The sequence below is a fragment of the Bidens hawaiensis genome, unplaced genomic scaffold (genome assembly GCF_021521415.1).
Source record: "Bidens hawaiensis isolate Kalapana, Puna unplaced genomic scaffold, B.hawaiensis_p1.1 tig00028042_1, whole genome shotgun sequence".
Taxonomy (NCBI): domain Eukaryota; kingdom Viridiplantae; phylum Streptophyta; class Magnoliopsida; order Asterales; family Asteraceae; genus Bidens; species Bidens hawaiensis.
The window spans coordinates 92,096-116,492 of NW_027494557.1; the positions used below are offsets into that span (position 1 = coordinate 92,096).

At 38.2% G+C, this 24,397-nt stretch overlaps 1 protein-coding gene across 1 annotated transcript; it reads left to right on the plus strand.

Annotated features, from left to right (window-relative positions):
- Positions 1 to 15,732: 15,732 nt before the first annotated feature.
- Positions 15,733 to 17,070, plus strand: LOC143576276 (uncharacterized). The gene has a single exon (XM_077060404.1). It carries the CDS (start codon positions 15,733 to 15,735, stop codon positions 17,068 to 17,070), a length of 1,338 nt encoding a protein of 445 aa, XP_076916519.1.
- Positions 17,071 to 24,397: the final 7,327 nt, after the last annotated feature.

The window sequence follows — 24,397 nt, forward strand, 5'->3', positions numbered from 1 at the left end:
ATGATGAAACATCAAGTATAACCTGATAAGGTTAGATCTAACACTTCGTCCAGGGGTTAGTTTTTAAGATTAAACCTGATAAGCTTAATCTATCGCCTAACCCATCATCTCCACATAAGTAAGAATCAATTCTAGCGAACCGTACACCTGCAAAACCAAACACTGTGAGCTCGTTACGAGAAGGGGAATATGGGGGTCTTCTCGTAACCACCCTACAACGTGAGAATCAATATGGTAAGTGGTCGAAATATATTTAAAGGAGCGAGAGAGCTTAGAAGTTGGTATCCTACCGTTACACTATCATCTGTATTTATAGCCGAACGGGGAGAAGGTTATGTAACACCACGGAAATTTCGAGCCAAAAATGTCAAAATTCCAAAGTCTAAGGATCAATTCTGTCAATTTCCAAACTCCAGGGTCTAAAATATAAATTCTGTTTTCCTGACCCATCGCGATACGCGATGGATCAGAAAAGAGATCCATCGCGTGCCGCGATGGGTTGTCTGACACAACGTGACACGTGTGCCACGTAACGCACGGTGGCACAGTGTGTCGCCACGTGTCACCACGTGGCAACGCGTCTGCCACGAGCTGCCACATGTCGCCACGCGGCGTAACGCTTGCCACGTGGCAGGCCTACTGTGTGACTCACCTGGCCTATCCATCGCGTACCGCGACGGGCTTCCAAAAATCGCCTATAAATAGTAGCCATGGGTTGTTCATTTGACACATCAAACCACAACTCTCATCTCTCTCTACAATACCCACATTCTCTCTAAGATTCCTCGTAAAACGTGCCACGACAAACATCGATTTCCGCACCCAAAATACCAACATACCTCGATATTTGTGCCACTCCCCGACAAGTTTCGAACAAGAAGGTGGTGCCGTCCCGACGATCATCTCGAAGTACGTGCCGTGAAGTATTGATGTCTCGATTTGCGTGCCCAAGTGGAGTATTGATTAAGGAAGGTTGATAAAGAAAATAGCATTGAAGTGCTACTCGAGTGTGTAGGGTTTATTAAGCCAAGAAAAGGTAGGCTTAATGCCCGAATAAAATAATAATAAAATATTATAAAGGCTTAATGCCCTAAGTTGAAATTATACTCGATGTCTCAAAGATAAAAAGAAATACATATATATAACAAAGAAAAGAAAAGAAAGAAAAATAAATGTATTTATATATATATGTTTGTATATATAATTCTTTGTTATAAAATATTATTTAAGTATAATGAGTATTCTTAAATAATAAAGAAAAGAATACGTTTTTTAAAGAAGAAGAAACGTAGGGTTTTTATAAATAAACTGAAGGATTTATAATAATACTTTTTAACTAAAGGTTTTAAAGTAAAAGAAAATTTGAACAAAAGGTTCATCGAGATAAGCAAGACTAAAGGTCTTAAGCCGGATCGTATATCCGACTAACAAATGTTATACTCGTACTATAGGTGCGAGATAGCAAGGGAAAGACCCAAGGACGGTGTTTGAAGCCGATCCCAAAACAAAAGGTGAATAAGTCCCACTTTTACAAACTTGTTTTCAAACGAGTCAACTTGTTATGTGAAAAACTTTACATGAGACTAAGTGTCTCTAAACTCATTAAGAATAAGAGCATAAGCCTAGCCCTCAGGTTGTAGTATACATTTGTCTGGATCCTTACATATGTGGTAAAATGTGGTGGGCACATCGCACCACGCTTGGTCACGACCTCCAGCCACGATGGGCCGGACCTAAGTACGTTCGAGTAAGACTGACCATGTGTATATTTATGGTACCTAAGTTATGTCGAAACGCTGCGGTGTTTTGCTGGGGTGACCTAGTGTAGAGACTCGAGTTTATAATGATATTGTTAACTTGATTATTCCTAAGCCAAGATGGGCCGAGACTTACGTGGTTTCGAGGGGTGATTAAGTAAAGAAAATATTTTTAGTGTCAGCATATTCACCAGCATTCGTTGCTGATGTATTTTCTAATATTTTGCAGGTAACCAAGATTAGAGCTTGAAGGACGAAGGGCTCAAGAATCCGATGGCTCAGATATTTTGTTTAAATAGTAAATGTTTTGTTAAACTTATGAACAAGTAAACTTAAATGGGACTTTTGTCTCGTCTTTTGTATTGTAAATACTATAATCTAAATCCACATGTTTTAATAAGACTTCCGATTAATCCGCTACTCTGACTTATTTACAAATGTGGTACCAACTATTGATCACACTCCTAGGCCTAAGATGGGGGTGTGACAGGTTAGCTGTCCGACTCAATGGAAGCTTCTCCCATCATGGTTGAGCATGACGCATGACGGTCTGTCCTGATTGGTTGGACAGCCTGGCCAATGGTATTCTTCCTTTTGATGCAGGTACGACGTTAGCCCATTTTCATTGGTCCATCGTGCATCCATGTAAAGCTGGTCTTTCTTTTGGTGCGAGTACAACGTTGGCCAATTCTCATTGGTCCATCGTGCGCCCATATGGAAATTGGTACTACGCAATGGTACTCTACAACGTGTCCTACCTTTCTCATGCACTTCCGTTGTTCTTTCCTGCTTATATTGTCATGTGGTTATTTTCCTCGATGGTGTGTGACCTTCTCGCGGAAGATATCCTTTCCGCGGATTAACCATGTTATCTTCAGGGGCGGATCTACGGTTGAAACGGGTGGTTCCTCGGAACCACTCGAGTTTTGAAATAATAGTGTATTTATATATAGTAAATAATAAAGGAACCACCCTATAAATTAGAAAGGAACCATCTTAGAAATATATTAAGTGCTTGTCCAGCTGGTAAGATGTTGGTTTTGTAACACGGAGGTAGCAGGTTCGATTCCCGTTTTTATATTTATTTTACTAACTTACCATGATTGATGTTAGGGTTTTTTTTATAACAAACACAAGCGCACCAGACACCAGACCAGTCCAGAAACAGCGCCTCTCTCCGCCCCTGACCACTTCAGCCCCTCACCACCGTCACCGCCTGCGCCGGAAGCCTCACTCAGTCACTCTCGTTGCCCTGCACAGCTGCACTCCATCAACCACTCGTCAGCCACTCAGGCACTCAGCCCCTGACCAATGTCGTCCCCGTCCTCTATCGGCCACTCAGCCCGTCTTTGATCCCCGAGATCCGTTCTCTTGCCACTGCCTACTCTTACTCGAAGTCTCGAATCCTCCCACTTTGAAGGTAATAATTCATTGTTAAATGTTAATTATTCTTAATTGTTAGTGTTAAATACTTAATTGTTAAGTTATTTGTTAATATTTATTAAATTTAGTTTTAGTTTGTTAGATTATTGGTTTTAATTTGTTAGTTTTTGTTAGTTTCTTAGTTTTAAATTTGTTAGTTTGTAATTGTTGATTTGTAGGTATTCTGAATATGAAGAGATATTATGTAGGTTCCCAGCAGGATCTACACGGAATATCTCGTTCTACGTAGGTGCGGAATCCCTACGTAAGACGTTACGAGCGTAGAAGACGATATACGTTAACACGATCGAACACACGTTACAATAAGCAAAGACACGTTGTATATTGCAACTGGAAACACGTGATATCAATCACTGATTACAGGACCTCGTACAATAATGACTCGACCACTTACAAACTCAGCCGTAACCTAATCCTTATAAACACGACAACTTCGCCTGGCATGTTCAGGCGAAGTTGTCACTAACTTCGCTTATCTAACAAGTTCGCCTATATCAGCGAACTTGTTAGCTAACTTCGCTTAACACAAAATACAAATCCAAACAACTCGATTACAGACACTATATACTAAACTAGTGACATCATGTACCAACAGACTCCCCCTTGGCAGTAGCTTCAATCTTTATCTTCAACCACGTGTCTTGTAATCTTCAACAATCTTGTATCTTCATCTTTAAGCATGAACTCCTTCACGTACACAAACTGATACAATTCTTTGATATTTCTTCACTTCGTCTTTCCAAGCAGAAATATAAAATATCTTCTTCTCATTCAGCACCTGCAGATCAGCTTGCGACAAGTTCACTAGATGCATCGGATCATAGACTCTCAGCAGCTCTTGTTCATCTTCGTCCTCCATTACTGCTTCAGCTGTTTCACAATCTACATACCACCACTTCAGATCCTTCAGCACATCCTTGGGCATTTATTTCATCGACACTTCTTTTAAACACCGGATCGGCTTATACTTCATAATCATCCAAGGCTTGCCATTTGCTCTCATCCCTCTATCTTTGTCTTCAATGAGTTTTCCCTTTTGTGGTTTTAACAGCTCGAACTTCTTCTCTTTTATACTTTTCTTCCAAACAATCTTCCCAATGACTCTAGCCATGTTATCATCACTTCTGTTTATTAACCCCAATCTGGCTAAGTCTTTCACTTCACATTCTGGCAATGTATTCAATGATCTCAACAATCTTTTGAAGTACTGAACGCCATCATATCTTTTAATTACAAAGAGCCTCAACTGCTCATCATATATCCAGCATATAATCCCCTTTCTCGATTCAGCATAGCCTCTAATGTTGTAACTCTTCTTAAACATAGTAGGGACCGCCGGTTTCTTCGTTTTTACGAACCATTGAGCATAGCCTTCTTTCCATCTTGGCTGCTCTTCCCATTCCGTCTCATCATTTCCAATCTCTTGACTCATATCTGCCTTATCGACTTCTGGAATCTCATGCTCCACATTCTCCTCTACTATCTCTCCCTCTTCTATATCATTTTCAATAACAATCTCTGCACCAATCTTCTCTATCTCATCCACCGGTAATACATCATCATCACCTACAAATTCATCATCCATCTCCTCAACGTCCACTACCACCACATCATCACCACCCGCTGCACTTGTCGACTCCCCCTGAGTTGTGGAAGTCCCAAGAGCTTGATCAGTTCTTGGCAACTCTCCACCTGCACCTTTCGATGCATTGGGATCATCGTCTCTATCATTTCGCTTCTTAGTCCTCAGCTCATCGCCTTTACAGCTCGTCTCCCCCTGAGATGCCAAGAACTCCTTCAAAGCATCTATGATTTTGCCATGTTCTACCAACAGGGACGACTGTATCTGATTCTCTGCAACGAGGCGTTGAATAGCATGGGTCTGGATAAGATTCACCCTTGATTATTCTGCCACGACCCGTTCAAGTGCTGCTATTCGTTCAGAGTCTGATAAGGTTGCATCGAAATCAAACCTCAGATGTGATATATCTTGAGTGTACCGAGGAGGGATTTCCAATGTAACCGGGACCTCAGAAGTAGGCATAGACGTAACCGCAGGTGGTATCGTCACCGATAACCCTGCAGTGGCCACAACCGTCGACTCAATAAATCGTGCCACGACCTCCGTTGGAGTAAGAGTTGGAGGTGGCAACGATACAATCTCCGGAGCCGATAGTTGGAATGTAGTGGGTGGGAGGCCAAAGGCAGATGAGGTAGCCACCATGGGAACGTCCGTGGCGCTTGGCCTTGTAACTTGTAATGATGAGGGAACAATAGTCATACCGGCCAGTGCGGGTGGGGTGAAACGTACCACCCTTGAGCTCTCACCGGCTCCCGAACCTGCACCTGCCCGTTCCCTTCTTGATCTCCGAATCAACTGATGAACTTCTTCTTCATAATCTGACTCGCTGTCATCATCAGTTCTCTTTCTTTTCCCTTGAACCCGTTCTTGGTTAACTAGAATTCGTCTCGCTTCAGCCAACTCATCATCAGAATCAGAATCAGCCACCGTTGTAGCTGTCCTAGTCACATTCACACTTGAAACTTGTACATTTTCCTCTGGATCCACCCGATCCATATCAAAGAAGCCTTGACCGCCAAACGCAGCGTCAAGGTCTACATTCTCCTCCGGTGACACAACAGGAGCAGTAGGTATAGCTTGAGGTGCTCCTGCCTGTTGTGGTGCAGGGTCCCGAAACTCGTCCCCACGAGCTGGCACATACTCCGGGTTGATCAAGTACCCAAAAAGTGGAGTATGTCGAGGACGGAGCTCAGGTTTGCTCCTCGCACTGGAAGATCTGCATTGGGCGAAGATCCGTTTGCTCACACTTTCCACGTATCTAATTGGGCGACGCTGAGGTAGCATTGGAGCCACATGATTCAAGATCATCTGAATGAATCTTGGATACATAATAAATCTCTCACGCGCCACCGCTCTTCTCTGTCGATCTATCTCGTAGAAGACCATCTGACTAAAGCTGTAACGCTTATTATAAGTCAGAGCAGTCATCGCTGACTGCATGGTCGCGCCCATGCCATCAGTGCCCGCCTTTCTCCCTGACATGCACACGATCATGACATGCATGAGAAAGCGCCACTGATCTAGTAAGAACCCCTTCCTTCTCTGAGTATCTCCCAAGGGACCAGAGTATCCCATCCTCATAAATGCACCATCATGGAATGGAGCGACGAAATCTGTCGGATCATCTCTTGTCTCATCTCCAAACCGTAAAGCCGCCCGGATCTGTTCAGATGAGAACTGAACAATCTGATTGTTGACTGTTGCTCGCATCACCAGGGGCTCGACTCGAAAGTCATATTCCACGGTCTGCCAAAAATCCTCAATGTTTGGCAAGGATATCGGCAGAGTTGTGGTAATCGCGTGGAATATACGCGAGCGTAAAAGAAACGTGATGATTTCGCGGAAATCATCAACTCCGCTCGCCTCCGGGTCTAATGTTATGTACATGTTATGACCCGGGAAGAACTGTCTTTGGTTGTCTCCTCCATCATCACCGCCTGCTCCAGCTACAGCAGCCATATCTGCATCAAACAGACTAAGTTAGATAAACGTCAAAGCAAATCACAAATTCGCCTGTTACCATGAGCGAAGTTGTGATCTGTTCTGTATAGGCGAAGTTAGAGGTGGGGCGAAGTTGGGAACAACTTCGCTTCAACTTGAACTTCGCCGGATAACAGTTAAGTAAAAGGGGCCAGGCGAAGTTAATGATAACTTCGCCTAACCACAACATCGCCTAATGTACTGTAACCTAATTAAATATCAGGCGAAGTTGAACCTCAGGCGAAGTTACGGATAACTTCGCCTAAACTGTAACTTCGCCGAATATGAAACGGTGACAGATTAGACTGTTCAATCGACGTGATTTGGACAAATTGGAGAATGTTCGGTGATAAACACATGATATTATGAAGATCTAGACGATTCAGTTGATTACTACGACGTGAAAGTAAGTTTGAAAATCTGTTATTGAAGGTTCGGAAAAACGAGGTCGTGAATCGGGTCGAAACGACCTTTGATTAACGTTAAAGATGGCGATAATATGACACTACAGCCCTACACACCTTTAATTCACGGATTAGAACTGAAAAGAAAACACAGATGAGTAGATCGATAAGTTCGCTTAGGGTTTTTGAAGATAAGTTCGCCGGTTTGAAAATAATGAACTGTTTGACTATTAAAATCCTTTATATAGGGTCAAAATTATAAAGGCGAAGTTATGGATAACTTCGCCTATTGTAGGCGAAGTTAGGGATAACTTCGCTGATATTAAAATTTTCAAAACTAACCCCATACTTTGAACAATTTGCAATTAAGTTATAAAACATCCTTTAAAGCGTTAAATGCTACGATCAAGACCAAGTAACCAGGTATAAAATCATACAACTACATAAGTAGAGAAAAAAAAACTTTTAAAAATTAAAGTACACGGGATCAAATTTCAGTCTCGACAGGGACTACCATGTTTTAGAAAAGATCCGAACAGGAATCATACTAATTACGTGACTGTCACACAGATCCGTGTTTAGCTGTATTATGACATAAAGAAACAGGTTGTAAGCAGGTAAATGACTTAGAATGGTTTTCATCGTTTCTGTGATACGGGTTAGGTTCAATTAAGCTCAAAACTTAAGTGGGCAACAACTCAGAGAGTATGATGCCTCCTATCTATTCTCAAAGCGTATTTGGCTTTCCCCAAGTCACCCCGAGTTGACCTCGACCCGTAGTGTCTGATTAAATAGTAATTACTCTTCGATCTTCAGACTCTTCTTCCCGTTCCCATTCTAACATCTTGATTGAGAAGTCTTAACATTATCTAGCGTATCAACCTTTTCGAGCACAATCAGTTTCTTCTCAGCACAATCCCGTATAAAATGATGACGGATGTCAATATGTTTAGTTTTACTGTGTTTTACGGGATTGTTAGTTACTGAGATAGCAGCAGTGTTATCAATGCAAATAGGAGTATGAGTGAAATTCAGACCATAATCGCGCAATTGCTGTTGAATCCAAAGAACCTGGGAGCAGCAGTTGGATGCTGCCATGTATTCTGCTTCACAGATTGAAATGGCGACTGAGGTCTGCTTCTTGCACTGCCATGACACTAATCTGCCTCCAAGAAACTGACATCCACCTGTTGTTGACTTCCGACTCTGATTGCACCCTCCATAATCAGAATCCGTGTAGGCAACCAACTCCAAGTCTCCTCCTCTCGTGTACCACAATCCCAGCTTAGGTTTGCCTTTGAGATAGCGCAATATTCTCTTCGCACCATTCAAGTGAGATTCCTTTGGGTTTGCCTAAAAGCGTGCACAAAGACAAACAGCAAACATAATATCAGGTCTAGAAGCAGTTAAGTACATTAAAGAACCTATTATTGCCCGATATTGGGTTGGGTCCACGTCTGCATCGTTGTCTGAATCAGCACCCAATTTATGGTTGACGCAGACTGGAGTATCAAATGGAGTGCTGTCCTCCATCTTGAAGCGTTTGAGAACATCATGGACATACTTAGTCTGATGAATGAACATCCCATCTTTCTTCTGATCAACCTGCAGACCTAAAAAGAAAGTTAGTTCACCCATAGCACTCATTTCAAATCTCTTTTTCATGACGACCTCAAACTCCTGACACATGGCGACTTTTGATGCAGCAAAGATGATGTCGTCCACGTAGACTTGCACCAGAAGAAAGTCGCTTCCTTTTCTCTTGAAGAACAGAGTGCTATCAATCTTTCCCCTTTCAAACTCATTTTCAAGCAAGTAGTCGGATAGTGTTGAGTACCAGGCACGAGGAGCCTGATGTAGCCCATACAGTGCTTTACTTAGCTTGTATACGTGATCAGGAAAGTCTGGGTCAGGAAAACCCGGAGGTTTCTCAACGTACACAACTTCATCGACTTTGCCGTTAAGGAACGCACTCTTCACGTCTAACTGAAAAACCTTCATCTCCTTATGTGCAGCAAATGCCAAAAACAAACGAATGGCTTCCAATCTTGCTACAGGAGCAAACACCTCATTGTAATCGATCCCCTCTTGCTGATTAAAACCTTTTACAACCAGCCTCGCCTTGTTCCTGATAATAATCCGTTTCTCATCTCTCTTGCATTTGAAAACCCATTTTGTGCCAATCGCATGCACATTCTTCGGTTTTGCAACCAAGTTCCATACCTCCATCTTTTTGAACTGGGCTAATTCTTCTTGCATGGCTTCGACCCACGAGCTGTCCTTGAGAGCCATTTGATAGTTCTTTGGTTCAATCTGGCTGATGAAGCAGGTGTACAAGCATTCGTTTATGATTCCTGTATCTTTAATGCTTGTGTAAACACAGGTGTGCTCATTCAAGCTTTGTCTTGTTTGTACACCGTCGGACAGATCACCTATCACATTCTCCAAAGGGTGATTTTTGTGAACTCTCGTAGTCGGAACCGCACTAACTTGCAGATTGTCTTCCAGGTTCGAAGGTAGCTCATCAATGGGTGATTGTTGTTGAGAGTGAAAAGGATTGAATAATTCCTCTTCAGTAGAGGCAGCAGGGGTATCGACAGCATTTGACAAGGAAGGCTGACATTCATCGTACAGCGGTCTTTGCACAACATTGTCTTCCTCATCGTAAAGCATCTTCGAAGCTATTCTTTCATTTACTTCTGCACAATCCAAGTAAGGCATGTTAAAAGATTTAAAAAGTCTATCATAGTCGAAAACCCCAGCGGGTCCCGTGCTTGGTTTTGGTGATTTGTAACTTGTGATATCAGTGTTACAGACCACCTCAACCTTGCTGGTCGATGTATTAAAGACTCGTCTGTTGGGAGTCCCAACAACGTATCCGACCAAAATTCCTTCGTCGGCTACTTCACCAAATTTAGAATTTGTCTTTAATATCGAACACGGGGACCCGAATGGTTCAAGACCACTCAAGTTGGGCTTTCTCCCATGCATAAGTTCATAACATGTTTTATTCAGTCTTTTAACAATTAACACTCTATTAAGGATATAACAGGCTGTTGCAACAGCTTTAGCCCAGAACACCACAGGAAGTTTCGAATCAGCCAGCATGGTTCTGGCTCCTTCAATTAACGTTCTGTTCTTCCTCTCAGCCACTCCATTTTGTTGCGGAGTATACGGAGCGCTGCACTGATGTTCTATTCCTTTCTGTAAGCAGAAGAGCTCCATCTGATAGTTCTTGAACTCAGTCCCATTGTCACTCCTGATGTATTTAACTCTTTTTCCCATAATATTCTCAACCTTGGTAATCAAATTTATTACCATCTGAACAGTTTCATCCTTTGACTTCCGGAAATATACCCAAGAGTATCGAGAGAAATCATCAGTGATCACCAGCAGTAAGATGTTCAACCTAGGCTTTTTGCATTCACGGGACCAAAGAGATCCATGTGAAGTAAGTCTAGGGTACTGACTATTGAATTAACCTTCTTGGTGTGATGGGATTTCTTGTGTTGCTTTCCCTTTTTGCACGATAAGCATTGGTCTTCAAAGTTGAAATTCTTCAAGGGAACACCCAGCACAAGCCCATTCTTGACAATGTAGTTCATTTTCCGAAGATGAATATGCCCCATTCTCCTATACCATAATTCGGACTCCGATTCAGTTGCTTTTGACAGAAGACAAGATTCTTCTGTTGCCATCTTAGTCGACCTCATGTCCATAATATACGTATTCTTTTCTCTTGGAGCCTTCATAACAATCCAATCCTCTGGTATCTTGAAACCAGGATATAGCACGATCGCTTCATTCTTGGTAAAGTGCACGGTGTAATCTTTGTCACAGATCTGCGATACACTCAGCAGATTATGCTTCAGTTCTTCAACGAAATTTACTTTCTCTAACGTCATCTTTCCGTTAGTCACCATCCCAATTCCTGTGATCCTTCCACCGCTCTCTCCAGCAAAACTCACTCTTCCTCCCTGAACAGGTTTCCATTCGTGTAACAAACTCTTGTTACCCGTCATGTGCCGGGAACAGCCGCTATCCACAACCCATAGATTGTTTGCAGCCCTGTTCAACTGTTCCTGCACGATTAAAGCAGATGATTAAAATCTGGGGACCCAAGACCTATTGGTCTTGGGTCGATACATCCCGTACTTTGGCTGTCCAAAGTTAGTATCGGAATAATTTCTGTAAGTCCTAAAAGGATACCTTCTTGTAGATTGACTATGAGGCCATCCATACCTTCGTGAATTATATGAATTATTACTTATGGTTTGGTTGTTAGCAGTGAAAAACTGAGATTGATTTCTTTGAAAACCAGGATTATTCCAATTTCTGAACTTTGATGAGTTTTCATTTTTACCATTATAGTGATTACGGTTAGTTCTGTTCTCAGTTTTCGAAGGCCTCACACCTCTGAATCTCTGCTTCAGAGGGCAATCAGCAATTAGGTGTCCTAATTGATTACATCTGAAACAACTCCTGTGTTCAACTTTCTTTTCAATAGTTGTTTTAGATGTTGACGCTGCATTACTGCCCGTTTGTCTCACATATGGTGGGACATACGGGTTTAGTGGAGATTTCTTTTCAGTTGTTTTATGTTTCTCTCCACCTTTTGGTAGCACTGCCTCTTCTTTTGTCTCTCTCGACTCGGATGACTTGTCCGAGTTTGATGAGACAGGACTAGGAGCAGAAATCTTAACACTCGAAACAGGCTTACTTGTTTCGCCTTTACTAACTTCTGGTTCTTTAATAGTAACCTTAACCATAACTGTCTGACCAAAATCAACATCAACAGATTTCTGATTACTAGGATCATAAGTGTAATTATGATTGTACGGTGGTGGAACTTCATGATATCCAATTCCTCCCCTTTTAACTGGGGAACCTTGATCACTAACGAGGTGATCAAGTATAGCGGAGGAATTTCTGAATTGCTCAAGTTTCCTGTTTAGTTCCACCACTTTCACCTGGTGATCAGCTATTTGTTTATCCCTTTCAGCTATTAGTTTGGTTTTCTCTTCTAACACTTCATAGCTAAAATCAATTGCTTGAATTTTTTCAGCTAGATTTGCTTTAAGACTCCTAATATCTTTCTCACTAGCTTTTATTTTTACTTTATAACTGTTTTCTCTAGCTTTAGTGAAATGATGATCTTCTTTTAATGTTTTAAATTGAGCATCTAAACTAACAAACTGATCAGTTATAGTTGTCAATTGTTCAGACAAATTTTCACATTTAGTACAAGGGAGTTTAGTACTTACCTCGGAGAGCTGGTCTTTCACTTCTGCCATGAAAGCTTCATTTTCGCCAGTCACTTTCTCATTATCTGCAGCTTCGATGTTCGCCAAATTGGCCTGTTCGAAAACTTCCTCAACATGCAGATTCCAGTTGTACTCCCCGTTTTGTCTGGAAATCATGGCTCTATTCTCACTACCACCCCCATTCTGTTGTGTAGACCTGTTTTGACTGCGTTCTACACGTTCATTTGTGCACTCCTTCGCAAAGTGGCCATTCTGCTGACAGTTATAACATCGCACCTTTGACTTGTCAAAACCCGGTCTCTCACCAACAAACTTTCTACCTGTCTTCTTCATAAACCTCTTAACCCTTCTCACAATCATCGCCATCTGCTACTGCAGATCCATCTCTTCCAGATCATCAGCATCGATCTGATCATAGTCTTCGTCTAACGTTGCAGGATCAACAATCTTACCTTGAATGTAATTTTCATACGAAGCAATGAAAGATGCATAGAGAGCAAACTGCTGTTCAGCAGATTTAACACTCATGGGCATCTTTAAGTAGTTGTTGTTCGAAACACATGGGGAAAAACTACTCTTGGTTGCTTGAGGTTTAGAAGCATTTGATCCACCAGCTACAAAACACACATCACCATTCATGTTGAGAGATACATGACCTTCATGTGTTGAGTTAGCGCCCGAGTCTCCTTTTGAGTAGTAAGCAGACGATTCAGACTTCGAACTTGAACTTGAGTTAACTTTTGCACCATACATTCCTGGATCCTGAACCTGATCAGTTGGTGTCCCTTTACGAACCATGTTAAGTTCAAAAGTTCTTAGTTTGTTGACTGCTGTTTCCAAGTCATAGTCGGCAAACTCTTTGTCTTCTCTCATCAAGACAGTGTACATCTCCCATTTCGGTGGGAGAGCATCAAGAAGCTTTTCAACGATCTCATCTTCTTTGTAAGTAATGGAATAGTTGCTGAGTTCGGTCATCAGATGATTATATCTAGTGATGATATCATCAAGTGATTCATTCTTCAAGTACTTGAACACCGAGAATTGGGTTTTAAGTAGTTTAATCTTTGATGCTCGAATCCCCACATTACCCTCAAAACGGTTTTCAAGTGCTTCCCAAAGTTCTCTAGCAGTTTTATACTTTCTAAAGGTGTGAAGAATCTCTTTTGGAAGAGCCATTGTTATCGCTGCATGAGCTTTGCTTTCAGCCTCATACATTTTATTTTCTTCTTCTTCCATCTCTTTGTATTTCTTAATCTGATCACGACCCTCATACTCAGCAGTTGGTGGAATGTAACCATCTTGTATGCACACCCACATCTTAGCATCTTGGTATTTGACATACTGTTCAAACCGATCCTTCCACGCTACAAAATCGGTTCCCTTAAGCATCTTCGGTGCCTTTGTAGATGAACCCGCTTCCACTTCCATCTTCACCAGTTCCGTAATGTTTATTGAAGACATCTTTCACAAAACACAAAGAAACTCGAAAAATAAAAATTTTATTTTTAACAGTACTGTTGGCGAAGTTGTGGATAACTTCGCTTAAGTCTGAACTTCGCTGATTCTGAACTTCGCTCCCTTTTTTTTTAAATTCGCCTGATTCGGCGAAGTTGTGTATAACTTCGCTTAAGGTAAGCGAACTTGTGAGGTAGGCGAAGTTGTGGGTAACTTCGCTTGAGATAAGCGAACTTGAGAAGGTAGGCGAAGTTGTGGATAACTTCGCTTAACCTTATATCTTCGCCTAAACCCTACAAACAGTGACGGCAACTTCGCCTGATGAACACGATGGTTTTGCAGGTTTGATTTCTGGATTTTACGAGGTTTGTGAAGGTGTAATGGGTTGTTTATGATGGTGGGAGGCGAGTAGAACACAAAAACTAAGTAAACTCGTCCCGCGAATAGTCGAACGTTTCGATTTCTACACCCGCGTGATAATCCCGAACCACACAATCACGAGCAAAAGCTCTGACACCAATTGTAGGTTCCCAGGCGGATCTACACGGAATATCTCGTTCTACGTAGGTGCGGAATCCCTACGTAAGACGTTACGAGCGTAGAAGACGATATACGTTAACACGATCGAACACACGTTACAATAAGCAAATACACGTTGTATATTGCAACTGGAAACACGTGATATCAATCACTGATTACAGGACCTCGTACAATAATGACTCGACCGCTTACAAACTCAGCCGTAACCTAATCCTTATAAACACGACAACTTCGCCTGGCATGTTCAGGCGAAGTTGTCACTAACTTCGCTTATCTAACAAGTTCGCCTATATCAGCGAACTTGTTAGCTAACTTCGCTTAACACAAAATACAAATCCAAACGACTCGATTACAGACACTATATACTGAACTACTGACATCATGTACCAACATATTATCAAAGTGAATCATCAAACCTTGGATCATCATCTTCAAGTAGTAAACCGTCAAAAATAAATTTGGATGGTCTACCATGGGATCCTTCCGAAAGGCAACCAATTTCATCTTGTCACCCAAGTCAAAAAGATGAAATTAGACGGGCATATCTACTTAGAGGTCGATGTCAATTAATCGGGCATGATTGTCCTGTAACAAATTTAGTGGTAAATTAAGACCCTTTAATGAGGAATGGTACACTAGTGAATTTGAAAATTGGTTGGAATATAGTGTCAAAGCGGATAAAGTGTATTGTATGCATTGTTACTTGTTTAAGGAAAGTGGACAAAATGATGCATTTCTAAGTGAAGGATTGCAATGTTGGAATAGGTATTGGGAGAAATTTAGCAATCATGTTGGTAAATGCAATAGTTTTCATAACAAAGCACGTAAAAGAGGAAAGACTTACTTAACCAAGCTCAGTCTATACATTTGGCCATTGATAAAGGAACAGATATACATAAAAAACAATATAGAGTCTGATTACATGCTTTGACCAGACTTACCAAAGCATTTTTGAATGGTTCGTTAGCTTTTTGTGGTCATGATGAGTCTAAATAATCTCTTACAGGGGAAATTTTATTGAGTTCTTAAATATGTTTGGAGAACTAAGTGAAGAAATTGGTAAGGTTATATTAGATAATGCTCCCGGGAATAATCAAATGACGTCTCCATCAATCCAAAAAGAACTTTGTAATTGTTTTGTAGAAGAAGTATTAAAGAGGATATTTGAAGAACTTGATGATGATTTCTTTTCCATATTAGTTGATGAATCGAGAGATATTTCTAAAAAAGAACAAATGGTCGTGGTTTTATGATATGTTGATAAATTAGGATTTGTGAAGGAGCGATTTATTGGCCTTGTTCATGTTATGGAAACAACCGCGTTATCTCTTAAAGCTGCAATTGTTGAATTATTTGCTCGCCACAATTTGAGTATTGGTAGGGTAAGAGGCCAAGGATATGACGGTGCAAGCAACATATCTGGTGAGTTTAATGGTTTGAAAGCTTTAATTTTGAAAGAAATTTCTTTAGCATATTTTGTTTATTGTTTTGCTCACCAACTTCAACTTGTTGTTGTGGGCCTTGCAACCAAACATTATGAGATTTACAGACTTTATAAAGAATTATCAAATTTAGTAAATATTGTTGGTGGATCTTGTAAAAGAATAGATTTGTTAAGAGAAACTCAAAGAGAAAGTTTGGGATTGAATTCAGAAGTTGAAACCGGAAGTGGAAAACTTCAAGAATTGTCACTTGCAAGAGCTGGGGATACACGTTGGATTTCTCATGAAAAAACAATTCTCTGTTTGCTTACTTTATATCCTAGTGTTATTGACGTGCTTGAATATATAGAAAAATCGGGAGAGTTTTCAAATCACCAAAATCAAGCACGTGGGCTTCAAGAATTCATGAAAACTTTTAATTTTGTATTTTATTTACATTTGATGAAATACATCTTGGGTGTAAACACATTGTGTCAAGCACTTCAAAGAAAAGATCAAGATATGTTGAATGCAGTTAAGCTAGTTAAGTTAACTGATGAAAGCCTAAAATGTTATCGACTTGAAGGTTTTGACTCACTATTGGAAGATGTCACATCCTTTTGTGAAAAATATGAAATTGAAGTGGTTGATATGGAAGCCGAGTATGTTTACCCGAGATTTAAAAGAAAGAAAACCGGTATCACCAATCATCATCATTATGTGGTTAATAATTTCAACACGGTTCTCGATATGCAAATTCAAGAGCTTGGAAGCCGCTTTAATGAGGTAACCACTAAATTGCTTACTAATATGAGTTCTTTGAGCCCGTCTTGTAATTTTAGTGCCTTTAGTAAAGTAAACTTGTTAAACTTGGCCGAGATGTATCCATGTGATTGTGATTTTGATGAAGATAAGCGGTTTGCCAACTTGAGTGGCTTAGGTGATCTTGCTAAAATGATGGTGAAAACAAGTTTACACATTGATTGTCCGTTAGTGTATCGTTTAATAAAGTTATCACTAGTTTTGCCGGTTGCAACGGAAAGTGTTGAAAGATGTTTTTCTTCAATGAAGAATGTGAAAACGGATTTGCGTAATAGGATGGGTGATGAATACATGAACGATTCTTGCATTTGTTACATTGAAAGGGAATTCCTCCAACAAGTTTCGGTTAAAGAAGCAATGCAACGATTTCAAAAGATGAAGACTCGTAGGGAACAACTATAAGCATTTTTTTAATTCGTAAAGACTATTGTATTGATATTATGTGTTTTTTAATTTCTAATGACGGTGTCTCTTTTATTAATTTATCGTATTTTTATTATGTAATGAACTTTTCCCGAACCATCGAACCGACCCAAAATTTTTTATACTCGACTCGGTGAAATTGAAACATCTAAAAGTAGTGCACCACCCGAAAAAAAATTCTGAATCCACCACTGGTTATCTTATTATATGCATGGGGTGTTTTATACCTTACCCCTACAGGTTTAAAGAGTTTCTTTTGAAAACTACTTTGTTTCATCCTTAGTATATTTTTTGAAGCTTAATTTTTGCATTTTTCCCTGTTCACGTATTTTGTGAATGTGATCATATTATGTTTTGGTCATATATAGCAGATGATTGTTCTTTTAACTTATAACTTGTGACTCAAGTTGATCTTGACTAATAGATTAGTTAAGCTCGTTACATTGGGAAATGAGTGTCAATGATATTATTAATTTGGAATAGAGGTGGGCAAATAAACCAGTTAACCGACCCGGCCTGAAAATCGAATTGAAATCGCACCGGTTTGAAACCGATTATGTAAAAACCAGTTTGAAACCAATTGAAACCGGTTTGTAATTTTCGCCACCAAAACCGGTTCCAAACAGGTTAACCGGGCAAAAACCGGTCAAAACCCGAACCGAAACCGTTCGTAACTAGTCAAGAAATCGGTTTCAACCCGAACCAAAACCGATCATAAATCGGTTTAGACTTTTGTTGACCAACCCGAACCGGTTTCAACCCAAACCGGTTTTGAGTTTTAAACCGGTTTGTGCACCTCTAATTTGGAATATGGTGATGCATAAACTTAGGGTTGTCGATGATATTTCGGATATCCTGTACGGCTATAAAAAATGAGCCCTTATATGTATAAAAATTATAAAAAATGAAAGCCAAGGAGGAGAAGTTAGCAAAAAGAAAGCGGAACTGACAAGTCTAAAATCCATAATTTCCTATATATTACTCCATATGTCCCTCTACAGGTGTCATAGTTTGAAAAACACAAAGTTTAAGAAAGTTTGAATGATTATATTTTTTGTTTAACAAATGACTATAATGCTCTTACATATATAAAAAGACAAAATTTATGAAAGTTTGAATGATTGTATTTGTTTAAGGGTGGAAATTAATTAATAAATTTTGAAAATTGACATTTGTATTGGGATAAACAAAAAGGGAAATGTGGACACTTTCAAAGGGACGGAGGGAGTATTGTCACACCCTCAAAATCCACTAACGGAGTTTTACCGTCAGAGGGTGTGAACTAACAGGATCGGAATCATTAGTTATAATCAAACCATAAGAACGTTTAAATGAAAATAAGTGCGGAAGCGTAAAAACCAAAAGACAAAAGTTGCGTCACGCAGGACGACTTAAAAACCCAAGTAATAATAGTTAAAAACATGTTTGCATATCAGAATGTTCAAAAACCATGCATGATCCTATACCGCGCGCCCGCCTCGGCTACCTGAGAATAACATACTAAAAGTGTCAACACGGGGTTGGTGAGTTCACAAGTTTATATCAATAAAGCGTTACGTTTGCGCTCAGCGTTTTGCGTTTAGCGTTTTGCGTTCAGCGTTTAGCGTTTTGCGTTCAGCGTTTTGCGTTACCAGATAGTGTTATGTCAATTATATATCTATAGGTAGCTAGCCTATAAAACAAGTATTACTAAGTGTTCGACACCGAAGCTGACTGTTTATCATTTGCCTTGCCACCAGGTCTATCCCGACCATGGTATGTGTTTAGCCAAGATTACACCCACTCGACCTCCAGTCGAGTTTAGCGTTGGGTGGGGTTTGTCAAACCCAGTAGTACTACTCAACAATGACTCGCTATTATCCAATATTAAACGGTTCGATGTAAATGAAGGACTTTAGTTATTGTGTTTGCCACTTAGTCTTTACAAGTGATATATAATCTATATTAACAAAATCTTAAATGCGTTTTCGGAGTATGTTATCTCCCCAAGTGAAAAGCGTTTGAAAACAGTTTAAAAGGGGTAAGTGAACTCACTGTTTGCGAAGAATTCCCAAAATAAATCACCAAGTGATGCGCGTCACAGAAAACTCTCTCTAGCGTTCTAAAACAACAAGGAGATTTTCTAAGTATCGGAACTAATATCGAGTCTCTAGACCCGGCACATAATTCCTAATCACAAGATACGTTTCGTGTTTGTTTGTGAATCGTGTGTGACTTAACGAGTACATTTGTGATACGATACGTGTGTGAGCAATTATTTACGTGTCATGTATTAATAATGTACATCACTAGCAATTACTCCCCGTAAGGGCAATTTGGCCACACATAACAATTAACTAGCAATTATTCCCCGCAAGGGCAATTTGGTCAAAACACGACAACTATTCAGCAAGTATTCCCCGCAGGGGCAAATTGGTCAAAACATAACAATTAACTAGCAATTATCATGTTTCATGCATTTTCACAAAATTCAGCAGCTAGTTTCACCGAGACAGAAATTCTACTTTAAAGATTGTACTATTCCACCGATCATAGAATCTCAATTAATTTACCAAAAATCATCACTAAATTATGCATGTGTTAGGTTTCCAGAACATATTTTATTTTATTTTTATTCCACATAGATTTCTCATAATGATCAAAACACTACAGCAAGCTCATAACAGTCAAATTCATGCGCAACAGAATGTTATTTGAAATTCCCGTTAAATGAAAAATCCAAAAAATGCAAGACCATTTGGGTTAGGTTCCTAACTCAATAAGTCAACTTCCAGAAGTAGAACCAACCCAATTGGTCTCGTAGTTCATGAGATATAACATTTACAAAACAACCTAACAGCAGGTCTAACAACTCAGCTTTGCACAACGTTTTTGTAAAATCATAAAGGTTAACTTTTACAATTCCAAAAATTGCAAATTTATATTCTTTAGAAACTAGACTCAACCTAGTTTACTGTAGTATCAATTATCTCAACCAATTTTCACATTTACATCCTGTTACAGTCAAATAAACATCAACAACACAATCTGTCCAGAAACTGTTTGCATCCAAACTCAACATATTAACTATTTATGGACCATAAATCATTCATATAACATTCTAGACACTATAATCACTATCCATGCATATCAATTACACCATACATACATGGTTAGGGTTTTATTTGAATTCAAAATCAAGAACACATCAATTAACATGTAATAATACCAATTCTAGTTATCATATCACAATCAATCCATCATCAAATCAAGATAAAACATATGAACACATATACATATGAAAATCGGACCTAGGGTTTGCAATTATACCTTCAAAAACACCAATACAAGCAATAGGAAGGTAGAGGATGGCTAGAAACGGATGTAGGATGCTTCAATTGTGAAAGACAAGATCAAACAATGGTAGTATGTGTGTGTATGAAGGCCGATCGCAAGGGGGGGGGGGGTTAGAGGCTGCCGTCGGGTATGAGGAAGAGAAAGAGGAGAGTTAGGGTTTATAATAATATTATTTAATAACAATATATTACACTCAAGTCCCTCAACTTCCACATGTTACTTCTCTAGCTTAAATAATTAGTTCTAGCACATTAAATTAATGTTTATAAGAATGTTATCACATAACACATAAGTCTAACACATAATTATCACATAATTATTGTTTTGACGTTTTTGTTTATTCACCAATCGTTTGCGTCAACTCGTTTGCGTTTCGGTGCAATTCCCGAAAGACTACACATGTAGTAAGTGTTAAGCGTCATTTAAACCCTAGTTTAAATGTAATGAGGTGTGCGTTATAGATTCAGTGATCTTTAAGTTTAAATTGACGGAGTTGATTTAACGGAGTTAACGGAGTTAACCTGAAATTGACGATTGTCACAAGTATAATAGATGGTCTTAACATCTCTTCTATCCCTAGTTTAATTAGTGTTAAAACACCGGATACAAGTATTAACTAGCTAATTATATATCTCATATTACGGGGTTGTTTTACATTATTCGTTTCTAATATCTGTATATTTTTTTGGATTATAATTTAATTTATTGTAAGAAAGTTAATAATATACTTAGGATTTGATGATGAAAGAGTTTCACAAATAAATGAGATACTATAACTCGGTTTAAAAGCTATTCGGGTTTCGTGAGACTCATGACTCGCTTATTTTTTTACTGTAAAATTGTTTCTTAATTATAAAAAAGATTTTTTTTAAAAAAATCGGATACTAATTTTTATCATATCACTATTTTATAGGATTTTCATATCAAATATTTGGTGAGATTAATTTTCAGTTTATTAAGATGTTATAACCCATTTAAGGGCTATCTTGGTTTGGTGAGATCCATACCCGTGAATTCGGGTCAAATGCATGAGAAACATCAATTTATAAAAAAAACAATCTGGTAGTTTGAGAGAATGTAGAGATGTTTTGTTTATATATATTTAAGATAATTAACTAACTCTTTTATATGTGTAAAAACTAAAACGAGTGAAGATTAAAACCTTGGGATTAATAAAGCACACAACAACGTGGGCCTTATAAGCATCGAGTGGCGGATCTTGAACGTCTAGTATGGATGACCCGAAAAGACCCAATTTTTTCTACTTCTAAGTTTCGTGTCGACAATCCAGTTCCGACTGGGTTAGGTCAAACAATAATTCCAAACCCTAACATGCTACCAAATTGAAAGAAATACAAAATGTTGAAATACGAATTCCCAAACAGGGTCTCTGCTTTCTTCTGTTGATTGTTTCAATAAATCAATTTCACTCCCACACGAGTTAGTTCCAAACCTGATGCCTCATCAGACAATGTGCCCAATCAATCGATTATTCGATTTCACATCTAAATGATTTCACCAATTGACCTGCTTGCTTCTCAGCTGCTGTTCTGACTTATGTGTCGAACCTTACAAGTCGTCATACAACGACCAACACACAATGGAAACTCCGTTTGTTGTTGTGTCCGAACATTGACCAGGTGGTAGGGTTGGATTTAATGTTATCATTTTTTTAGTTTAAAATTTATTTGGGTTGCGCTTGGTCTTATGGAGTCTTATTTCTTAGCTTTTCTTTATCTTTATATTTTGTTCGTAAACGATTTCTCATTATTCGGCTTTAAACAAAACTTTATTTATTTTTTTAAATTCAAAGCTGGCCCGCCCGGACTCAAATAATATGGATGGGCCAGTCCGTAACTTGGCTGGGCCTACTTAATACATGTATTTTATTTATTTTCTAGAAAAATTACACTATCGAGCGAAAAACGTGATGGGACCACGGCCCACTTTGGTCCAAAGAAAGATCCGCCATACATACAAATACGGTAAAATCTACTAAAAGACTTTAGTAAGAAAACACAAAAAGCTTTAAAGAAATGGTTAAATAGTATGTCAAAAGAATGTGGTAAAAGAAACACACCCATTGAGTTGAAAACTTGCCGTGCTCTTATTTTCTTTGAACGGCGATAACCATCCAAAATATTTTGAATACCATTTAGGGTAATTTGTTTTGATAATATATAAATGTGAACTGTAGAATTTGTTTAAAGAAAGAAATACAAATAAATAAAGATAGTACTTTAATTATTAAAGAAAGATATATTCAATATATTGAAGTTTGATCAAATGCATAAAATATTAAAATTTTAGACAGTATGTATTGTGTAATAATTGAATACGTATAGGTTACATAATTAAATAAGTAACTAAGACCGGCAACATATAGATGTACGGTTGGCAACTGGAATTTATTGCCTTTAACGTCGGTGAGAAACTGAGGATACAACCTTAAATTTTAAAAATATTGTGGATTTCTGTAAAATGAATAGTGGTAAACTGGTAATCTATAACTGAAATAATAATATTTTTTTCTAAACAACAAACTTTCATTAAACGAGACAAACCAGCTGGGCACTAGCACTAGTTAGGCCAACAAAAACAACGAAATAGTTCGAAAAAAGAAATTACACCAATGTTAACTTAAATCTATACATGCTATTAAAGCAAGGAACAATTTCCACATATCACCATTCTAGGGTGTCCACATAGGATGCCACCTCAACTCCATGTCACTCATTTCCTTTCTTAAGCATGCCAACTCAGCAATTAAACAATATTTAACTCATTAACCCATTTAAGCTTATTTTCTCGTAGGTCATGGATATCCATTCAACCCATTAACCCGTAAATTCAAATGCTATATTTTAGTCTAATTTCTTCTGCTGCCACTATTCAGAAACCCTAATTGCTATATTCCGTTAAGTTTTTTCCGGTTATGTTTTATACCTATAACAATGGTTGTTTTACATTATTTCAGGTTATTTACCCGTTTAATTTATTGAAGATTTCATTTTAGTTTGTTAATCAAAATCTTATATTCCATTGTTACGTTTTTTCGGTAAGTATTTCCAGTAAGATTTTCCGTTAAGTTTTTTCCGGCTATGTTTTATACCTATAACAATGGTTGCTTTACATTATTTCAGATTATTTACCCGTTTAATTTGCTGAAGATTTCATTTTAGTTTGTTATATAAAATCTTATATTTCATTGTTACGTTTTTCCGGTTAGTATTTCCGGTAAGTTTTTTCGGTAACATTTTCCATATATCAATATTAATATTCTTTTTTATTATTTCAGGTAATTGCCGACTCATATAATTTACTATCACGGAATGATTATGAGTTTATAGTATGTATAGATTTTAATTTTAATGTTGATGTATATTTTATTTTGTTAATTTGTTAATATTCATGTATATTCATCTTCTTTTGTTTATAAAAAATAAAATACAATTGTATATCGGAGATCCGAGATTAGTTTATCTATATTTTTTTTTCGGCGTGTTTTAACGTATTCGATATGAATTATCTCATTAATACCATTTATTTTGTTTGACTTTCCTTAATGTTTTAAATAACTTCCTTAACATAAATATTGTAATTTAATTATCTCATTAAAACATTTTATATTCTTTGACTTTCCTTAATTTATAAACTAACCGATTTTAAAGTTTCATAATTAACATAAATATTGTAATTTAATTATCCCATTAAAACATTGTATATTCTTTGACTTTCCTTAATTTACATTTTATTTCTTCACTTTCATAATTGACATAAATAGATAATCCTTATAGACAACCATAAAATTTTATAAATAGGTAATAATTATAAATTTACATCTTCATCCATTTTTCATATTATAATTTACATTAATTTCAAATCATTTCTTTTTATATTATCATTACATAAATAAGTAACTAATTTGTACTATATATCATAAAAACTATTATTCTTATATTTATTTTTG